The 9,750-nt window shown below is 50.7% G+C and overlaps 1 protein-coding gene across 2 annotated transcripts in view; it reads left to right on the top strand.

Moving 5' to 3' along the window:
• Positions 1 to 9,750, top strand: part of mindy4 (MINDY lysine 48 deubiquitinase 4) — a 188,263-nt gene continuing 178,513 nt past the window's right edge. The window contains exons 1-2 of one of the 2 annotated variants that reach the window (XM_043690847.2): positions 1 to 120; positions 5,149 to 5,268. In XM_043690847.2, the coding sequence (XP_043546782.2) occupies positions 82 to 120; positions 5,149 to 5,268 (159 nt within the window). In that variant the 5' untranslated portion in view covers positions 1 to 81. Of the gene's footprint in view, positions 145 to 5,148; positions 5,269 to 9,750 lie in introns of both variants that reach the window. The other variant, XM_043690846.2, reaches the window with a different exon arrangement.

Genomic DNA, 9,750 nt, shown 5'->3' with positions numbered 1-9,750 from the left:
GCGGAGCGAGTGTGAAAAGTTGGCGCAGCTCGGAGCGGGGGTAAGAGAGGCCCGGAGTTACCCCTCCGCCAGATCCCCGGCATGGACAACAGTAATGTGGAGGAGACGGCGGCAGCTCTGGTGAGGGAATATCTCAGCCGCAAGGTGGGTTCAGCGGCCCCCGCGGGCGGCGAGGGCCCGGTCCGATCGGGGGAGAGGGGGAGGGGGGTAGAGGGTAGAGGGAATGTGGGGAGGGAGAGAGAAAGGAGAGGGGGATGGGGAAGGAAAGGGGAGGGGGCTGGAGCGGGTAAGAGGGAGGGATGGGAGGATAACGGGGAGGGGATGGGGGGAGGGGGGAAGAGTTGGGAGGGGATGGGGGGAGGGGGGAAGAGTTGGGAGGGGAGGATGGGGGCGCCGAGTGGGGAGGGAGGCGGTGACGGGGGATGGGGGAGGGGTGGGGGGAGGGGATGTGTGGTCGGGGGGATTAGGGAGGGGAAGTTGATGGAGGGAAGGGCAATGGGAAGGGGTCAGATTGGGGGTGATGGGATTGGGAAGTGGGGTGGAGATGGGAAGGTGACGGGCGGCGATGGGAAGAGGACAATGTGGTGGGGAGGGAAGGGGGTACAGGAAGGGGATGGAGAGGCGTATGAGAAAGGGATGGGGGAGTTGTACAGGAAGGGGACGGAGGTGAGGATGGGGAATAAGGCATGTGCAGGAGGGATATGGAAGTGGGGGAGGAGAATACAGGTTGTGCAGAAGGGATATTGGTGGGATGAGGGATATTGGTGGGATGAGGGATATTGGTGGGATGAGGGATATTGGAGTGGGGCGGAGGAGGGGAGCAAAATTGGGAAGTGTGCAGGACGAGGAAGGGGAATGGCGGGTGGGTAGAATGTGGGAAAGGTGTGGGGGGATGGGAAGGACGTAGTGTAGGCATAGAAGGGGGAATGGCGAAGACCTGAGGAAGGAGGGGATGCAAAGAGGGTGTGTCAGAGAAATGAGGAAGGGAATTGGGGAGGGGCGGGAGTTTTGAGGGAGAGGGACTGAGTGAGCGGGGTGGCCTAGGGAAAAGAAGAAACTTGGGCAGACTGAGGGGGATGGGTGAAATGTTGGGAAAGGATACAATGCAAGAAGAGGAAGGGGATTGGGAGAGACGGAAGGGGAACAGAGGAGGGGGGACTCTGGGAGGTGGGGAGTGGACGTTGGGGGACTTTGGGACAGTAGGGAGTGGGACGTGAGGCAGATGGGGAGTGGGGTACTGGGAGGAATGGGGACACAGTGGGGAGGGGGACTGTGGGAGGTGGCGAGGGGGGCACTTTGGGTGGGGGGGAATGGGGAGGGGAAGAATCCGGGGTGGACGTTGGAGGTGAGGTGGCGAGGGGGATGGAGGACACTGTGGGGGAGGGTGTTGTGCAGGGAGACTGAGGGTGAGATGTGGGGTGGAGAATGGGGATTGGAGTTTGGCGATTTTGGGATGAATTGATGCCCATTGAGTTCTGTCAGAAATAAGCACCAAACTGTTTCTAATCTCATTTTCCAGTGGTTGGTTTATATTGCTTTATATACCCTGGCATCGCAAACGCACATCTTAATACTGCTTCTGTCTTCCTTATATGCAGAGTTCCAGATTTCTGCCACCCTCTAGGTGAAAAGATTGGATGCTATGGGCTCTTAACGTCACTATCAGTCTCCTTATAAAAGACTTAATGAAGTGCAAGCTGTCGATGTCAAATGAATGTCCCTCCTCTGCCTAATCTCCTTTACAAAAAATTTAGTTACGTTATGGGAAGCTAGAGAAGTGATTGCTGGGCTTTTTGCTGAGATATTTGTATCATCGATAGTCACAAGTGACGTGCCGGAAGACTGGAGGTTAGCTAATGTGGTGACACTGTTTAAGAAGGATGGTAAGGACAAGCCAGGCAGCTATAGACCGGTGAGCCTGACGTCGGTGGTGGGCAAGTTGTTGGAGGGAATCCTGAGGGATACGATGTACATTTATTTGGAAAGGCAAGGACTGATTAGGGATAGTCAATGTGGCTTTGTGCGTGGGAAATCATGTCTCACAAACTTGATTGAGTGTTTTGAAGAAGTAACAAAGAGGATTGATGAGGGCAGAGCAGTAGACATGATCTATATGCACTTCAGTATGGCGTTCAACAAGGTTCCCCATGGGAGACTGGTTAGCAAGGTTAGGTCTCATGGAATACAGAGAGAACTAGCCATTTGGATACAGAACTGGTTCGAAGGTAGAAGACAGGGTGATGGTGGAGGGTTGTTTTTCAGACTGGAGGCCTGTGACTAGTGGAGTGCCACAAGGATCGGTGCTGGGTCCTCTACTTTTTGTCATTTACATAAATGATTTGGATGTGAGCATAAGAGGTACAGTTAGTAAGTTTGCAGATGACACCAAAATTGGAGGTGTAGTGGACAGCGAAGAAGGTTACCTCAGATTACAACAGGATCTTGACCAGATGGGCCAATGGGCTGAGAAGTGACAGATGGAGTTTAATTCACATAAATGCGAGGTGCTGCATTTTGGGAAAGCAAATCTTAGCAGCCTTATACACTTAATAGTAAGGTCCTCGGGAGTGTTGCTGAACAAGAGTGCGGGTTCATAGCTCCTTGAAAGTGGAGTTGCAGGTAGATAGGATAGTGAAGAAGGCTTTTGGTATGCTTTCCGTTTTTGGTCTGAGTATTGAGTACAGGAGTCGGGAGGTTATGTTGCGGCTGTATGGGACATTGGTTAGGCCACTGTTGGAATATTGCGTGCAACTCTGGTCTCCTTCCTATCGGAAAGAGTTTGAGGCTTTTGGAAGATGCTGAATAGGCTGTTGCTAATTTCTCGAGAGTGTCAGAGGCGGATATAATATAATGAGGAGCATGGATACAGTGAATAGTCAAGGTCTTTCCTCAGGGTCAAGGAGTCCAAAACAAGAGGGCATAGCTTTAGGTGAGGTCAAGGGAAGGGTGGGGTGTTTGGGGGGGGAGGGGGGAGATTTTAAAAAGGACCTAAGGGACTACATTTTCACACAGGTGGGGGGTGTGTGTGTTTGCAGGAGCAGAACTGATACTGTACTATGCAGTCAAAAGAACAAATCGAGGTGTTTAAGTTATCTACCTAGAGTCATAGAGATGTACAGCATGGAAACAGACCCTTCAGTCCAACCCATCCATGCCGACCAGATATCCCAACCCAATCTAGTCCCACCTGCCAGCACCCGACCCATATCCCTCCAAACCCTTCCTATTCATGTACCCATCCAAATGCCTCTTAAATGTTGCAATTGTACCAGCCTCCACCACTTCCTCTGGCAGCTCATTCCATACACATACCACAATCTGCATGAAAACATTGCCCCTTTAGGTTCCTTTTATATCTTTCCCCTCTCACCCTAAACCTATGGTAAAAACAATGACTGCAGATGCTGGAAACCAGATTCTGGATTAGTGGTACTGGAAAAGCACAGCAGTTCAGACAGCATCCGGGAGGAGTAAAATCGACATTTAGGGCAAAAGCTCTTCATCAGGAATACCGACCCGACCCGAGGGAAAAGACTTTGACTATTTAACCTCATGCCCCTCATAATTTTGTAAATCTGTATAAGGTCACCCCTCAGCCTCCGACGCTCCAGGGAAAACAGCCCCAGCCTGTTCAGCCTCTCTCTATAGCTCCAGTCCTCCAAGCCTGTAAACATCCTTGTAAATCTTTTCTGAACCCTTTCAAGTTTCACAGCATTTTTTCTATGGCAGGGAGACCAGAATTGAACCCAGCATTCCAAAATGCACGGTGGGCGGCACGGTGGCACAGTGGTTAGCACTGCTGCCTCACAGCGCCGGAGACCCGGGTTCAATTCCCGCCTCAGGCGACTGACTGTGTGGAGTTTGCACATTCTCCCCGTGTCTGCGTGGGTTTCCTCCGGGTACTCCGGTTTCCTCCCACAATCACAAAAGATGTGCAGGTCAGGTGAATTGGCCATGCTAAATTGCCCGTAGTGTTAGGTAAGGGGTAAATGTAGGGGTATGGGTGGGTTGCGCTTCGGCGGGTCGGTGTGGACTTGTTGGGCCGAAGGGCCTGTTTCCACACTGTAATGTAATGTAATGTAATCTAATCTAAAAATAGCCTAACTAATATCCTGTACAGCTCCACCATGCCTTCTCTACTCTTATACTCAATGCAGTGACCAATATGGCAATCATACCAAATGTCGTCTTCACTGTCATGTATACCTATGACTCCACTTTAAAGGAGTTATGAACCTCTGTCCCAAGGTTCTTTGTTTGGCAACACTCCCATTACCTTTAAGTGTATAAGTTCTGCCCTGACTGCCCTAACAAAATGCAGCACCTCACATTATCTAAATTAAACTTCATCTGGCACTCCTTGGCCCAACTGATAGAAGTCCTATTGTACTCTAAGGTAACCGTCTTCGCTGTCCACCACACCACACCACCAATTTTGATGTCATCTGCAAACACGTATCCTCCCTTGGATATGGAGACCAAAACTCGAGTCATAGAGATGTACAGCATGGAAACAGACCCTTCGGTCCAATCTGTCCATACCAACCAGATATCCCAACTCAATCTAGTCCCACCTGCCAGGACCCGGCCCATATTCCTCCAAACCCTTCCTATTCATATACCCATCCAAATGCCTCTTAAATGTTGCAGTTGTGCAGGAATACTTCGTGAAGGCTGAAATATGGGGCTTTTGGTGTTTTGAATGTATGAGTGTTAAGGAAGATTAGATTAGTGGGAGGAAACCAGAGCACTCTGAGGAAACCATGCAGACACAGGGAGAATGTGCAAACTCGACACGGACAGTTGGGAATCGAACCTGGGTCCCTGGTGCTGTAAGGCAGCTGTGCTAACCACTGAGCCACTGTGCGTCCCCCTTGAATAGTTTTTCCTGTGTGCTTTGCAGCAAGATTTGAACATTATGGAAGTGGGGGAGAGGTGAAATTTGGGATTTGTGGCAATATTGCATTGGTTATAAGTTGTGATGTATAAAGAGATTTCGTGCATTACTGGGTCTAGTGTTCTTACATCTAGGAGTTGCCTGTGGTAAATAATTGTGTTACTGAATTCATATCATTTTTCTAAATAAGTAAGAAAGCAACATGTTTCAGCAGCTGATATCCAATAGATTTTCCTTTCCTGTTCCTGCAGGGTTTAAAGAAGACCATTTCTGCCTTGGACCAGGAACTTCCACGCACAGAGGGCAGCATTAATACCCGAAATGAGCTGAAAAAAGTACTACACCTGGAATCACTTTATAAACAGAACAAGGTGAAGAGGAATTGTATTTAATTTGCTGAATGAATGTCAAAGTGACATTTTTCATGTCACATCTTAGGCTTAGCAATACTGTCACAAGCTTACTGACCAATGGATTTTTAGTCATCCATTAGAACTGGCCATACCTATAGGACAGTAGTAAAATACATCTCTCACTGGCACAGCATCAAAAGCAAGTTTACACGATTGTATAGAATCTTAGACTGCAGAACAGATGGGCTATTTGACTCATCATGTCTCTGCCAGCTCTATGAAAGATCCAACCAATTATCTCCACTCACCCTGTTTATCCCCTGTCTTAAATTTTTCTCCTTTTAAAGTATTTATCTGGTTCCCTTTTTGATAGCTACTCTTGAATCTTTTCTCACTGGGCTTTCAGGCAGTGCATTCTAGATCAGACATTTGTGGAGGAAAGAATTCCTTCATTGGCACTTGCCTTTCCTTTCTTTTTAAAGCTAACTTCCTTTCATATCTGTGTCTCTGGGTTACAGACCTTTCTACATATTAAGTCCTTGGCTAAAGGTGTGCTGTGGTTAAAATCTTATCAGCTATAGAGCTGCAGATAATCCTCCAATGAATTTATCTGAGTGCAGTCAAAAATTGGAATGGAGTTTTCTGTGCAGCTTTTCAAGTGGAATTAGAACTTTCTATCATTTGGGTTGATGTAAGTTTTATCACCAGTTAAAGCTTCAGCAAACAGATAAGCATATGAGATTTCTTTATATTGCAGTTTTCCACTCTTTTCTGGCATCTTTCCCAAATGATTTGTTTACATCAACATAATTCAAGAGTGATTAACAAACTAAGGGACTGTCCAGCATTCAGATTTTCTATCCCTTGTAGAATGGAGGCAGAGGAAGTCACTTTTCAGTCTCAAGGTGTTTTGATGACTTTCACTGCTCTACATTAGTTGTTGATAAATCTTTGGCATGCTTCCTTGTGAGTGATTGAAAGCACCTGTAACATAGCACAGGGCAAAAGTGAGGACTGCAGATGCTGGAAACCAGAATTTAGATCAGAGTGGTGCTGGAAAAGCACAGCAGGTCAGGCAGCATCCAAGGAACAGGTAAATCGACGTTTCGGGCAAAAGCCTTTCATCAGGAATATTCCTGATTTAAGGGCTTTTGTCCGAAATGTCGATTTTCCTGCTCCTCGGATGCTGCCTGACCTGCTGTGCTTTTCCAGCACCACTCTGATCTGTAACATAGCACAGACATTGCACTGACCGTCACAGTAGTGTCATCAGTCAAAATTTAAGATACACTACTTAATCTTTGGTGCTGAAAATATGCTGCTGGAAAAGCGCAGCAGGTCAGGCAGCAGCCAAGGAACAGGAGAATCGACGTTTCGGGCATAAGCCCTTCTTCAGGAATGAGGAAAGTGTGTTCAACAGGCTAAGATAAAAGGTAGGGAGGAGGGACTTGGGGGAGGGGCTTTGGAAATGCGATAGGTGGAGGGAGGTCAAGGTGAAGGTGATAGGCCGGAGTGGGGTGGGGGCGGAGGGGTCAGGAAGAAGATTGCAGGTTAGGAAGGCGGTGCTGGTTCGAGGGATTTGACTGAGACAAGGTAGGAGGAGGGGAAATGAGGAAACTGAAGAAATCTGAGTTCATCCCTTGTGGTTGGAGGGTTCCCAGGCAGAAGATGAGGTGCTCTTCCTCCAACCGTCATGTTGCCATGGTCTGGCGATGGAGGAGTCTAAGGTCCTGCATGTCCTTGGTGGAGTGGGAGGGGGAGTTAAAGTGTTGGGCTACGGGGTGGTTGGGTTGGTTGGTCCGGGTGTCCCAGAGGTGTTCTCTGAAACGTTCCACAAGTAGGCGGCCTGTCTCCCCAATATAGAGGAGGCCACATCGGGTGCAGCGGATGCAATAGATGATGTGTGTGGAGGTGCAGGTGAATTTGTGGGGGATATGGAAGTGTCCCTTGGAGCCTTGGAGGGAAGTAAGGGGGGAGGTGTGGGCGCAAGTTTTGCATTTCTTGCGGTTGCAGGGGAAGGTGCTGGGAGTGGAGGTTGGGTTGGTGGGGGGTGTGGACCTGACGAGGGAGTCACGAAGGGAGTGGTCTTTTCGGAACGCTGATAGGGGAGGGGAGGGAAATATATCCCTGGTGGTGGGGTCCGTTTGGAGGTGGCGGAAATGACGGCGGATGATACATTGTACATGGAGGTTGGTGGGGTGGTAGGGGAGGACCAGTGGGGTTCTGTCCTGGTGGCGGTTGGAGGGGCGGGGCTCAAAGGCGGAGGAGCGGCAAGTGGAAGAGATGCGGTGAAGGGCATCGTCGACTACGTCTGGCGGGAAATTGCGGTCCTTGAAGAAGGAGGCCATCTGGGTTGAACGGTTTTGGAACTGGTCCTCCTGGGAGCAGATGCGGCGGAGACGAAGGAATTGGGAATATGGGATGGCGTTTTTACAGGGGGCGGGGTGGGAGGAGGTGTAGTCTAGGTAGCTGTGGGAGTTGGTCGGTTTATAGTAAATGTCCGTGTCGATTCGGTCACCCGAGATAGAAATGGAAAGGTCTGGGAAGGGGAGGGAGGAGTCTGAGACGGTCCAGGTGAATTTGAGGTTGGGGTGGAAGGTGTTGGTAAAGTGGATGAACTGTTCGACCTCCTTGTGGGAGCACGAGGCAGCGCCGATACAGTCATCGATGTAGCGGAGGAAAAGGTGGGGGGGTGTGCCAAACTACTACCGCGCCTCCCTTGTCTGCGAGTTCAACATGTGGCGTGACATCGAACAATTCTTCCGCCACCTTCGCCTCCGTGCCTATTTCTTCAACCAAGATTCTCGCCCACACTCTGACGACCCCTTCTCCCGCCTCCAACACACCCCATCCACCTGGACACCCTGTGCTGGCCTCTCACCCGCCCTCGATCTCTTCATAGCCAACTGCCGCTGCGACATTAACCGCCTCAACCTCTCCACCCCTCTCACCCACTCCAACCTCTCACCCTCGCAACGTGCAGCCCTCCACTCCATCCACTCCAACCCCAACCTCACTATCAAACCAGCAGACAAGGGAGGCGCGGTAGTAGTTTGGCGCACCGACCTTTACACCGCTGAGGCTAAACGTCAGCTCGCGGACACCTCCTCCTACTGCCCCCTTGACTATGACCCCACCTCCCACCACCAAACCATCATCTCCCAGACCATCCAGAACCTCATCACCTCAGGGGATCTCCCATCCACCGCCTCCAACCTCATAGTTCCACAACCCCGCACCGCCCGTTTCTACCTCCTGCCCTTAATCCACAAACCTGACTGCCCCGGCCGACCCATTGTCTCAACCTGCTCCTGCCCCACCGAACTCATCTCTGCATACCTCGACACGGTCCTGTCCCCCTTAGTCCAAGAACTCCCCACCTACGTTCGGGACACCACCCACGCCCTCCACCTCCTCCATGATTTTCGCTTCCCCGGTCCCCAACGCCTTAACTTCACCATGGACATCCAGTCCCTGTACACCTCCATCCCCCATCACGAAGGACTTAAAGCTCTCTGTTTCTTCCTTTCCCGCCGTACCAACCAGTACCCTTCTACTGATACCCTCCTTCGACTAACTGAACTGGTCCTCACCCTGAATAACTTCTCTTTCCAATCCTCCCACTTCCTCCAAACCAAAGGAGTAGCCACGGGCACCCGCATGGGCCCCAACTATGCCTGCCTCTTCGTAGGATATGTGGAACAGTCCATCTTCCGCAGCTACATTGGCACCACCCCCCACCTTTTCCTCCGCTACATCGATGACTGTATCGGCGCTGCCTCGTGCTCCCACGAGGAGGTTGAACAGTTCATCCACTTTACCAACAGCTTCCACCCCAACCTCAAATTCACCTGGACCGTCTCAGACTCCTTCCTAAACCTTTCCATTTCTATCTCAGGTGACCGAATCGACACGGACATTTAGTATAAACCGACCGACTCCCACAGCTACCTAGACTACACCTCCTCCCACCCTGCCCCCTGTAAAAACGCCATCCCATATTCCCAATTCCTTCGTCTCCGCCGCATCTGCTCCCAGGAGGACCAGTTCCAAAACCGTACAACCCAGATGGCCTCCTTCTTCAAGGACCGCAATTTCCCGCCAAACGTAGTCAACGATGCCCTCCACCGCATCTTTTCCACTTGCCGCTCCTCCGCCTTTGAGCCCCGCCCTCCAACCGCCACCAGGACAGAACCCCACTGGTCCTCCCCTACTACCCCACCAACCTCCATGTACAACGTATCATCCGCCGTCATTTCCGCCACCTCCAAACAGACCCAACCACCAGGGATCTATTTCCCTCCCCTCCCCTATCAGCGTTCCGAAAAGACCACTCTCTCTGTGACTCCCTCGTCAGGTCCACACCCCCCACCAACCCAACCGCCACTCCCAGCACCTTCCCCTGCAACCGCAAGAAATGCAAAACTTGCGTCCACACCTCCCCCCTTACTTCCCTCCAAGGCTCCAAGGGACACTTCCATATCCCCCACAAATTCACCT

The sequence above is a fragment of the Chiloscyllium plagiosum genome, unplaced genomic scaffold (assembly GCF_037043375.1).
Source record: "Chiloscyllium plagiosum isolate Xiang-an unplaced genomic scaffold, Cpla_swu_hap1 HiC_scaffold_5, whole genome shotgun sequence".
Taxonomy (NCBI): Eukaryota; Metazoa; Chordata; class Chondrichthyes; order Orectolobiformes; family Hemiscylliidae; genus Chiloscyllium; species Chiloscyllium plagiosum.
The sequence above is the reverse complement of the archived record's forward strand: the minus strand, read 5'-3'. Positions and strand labels throughout refer to the sequence as shown.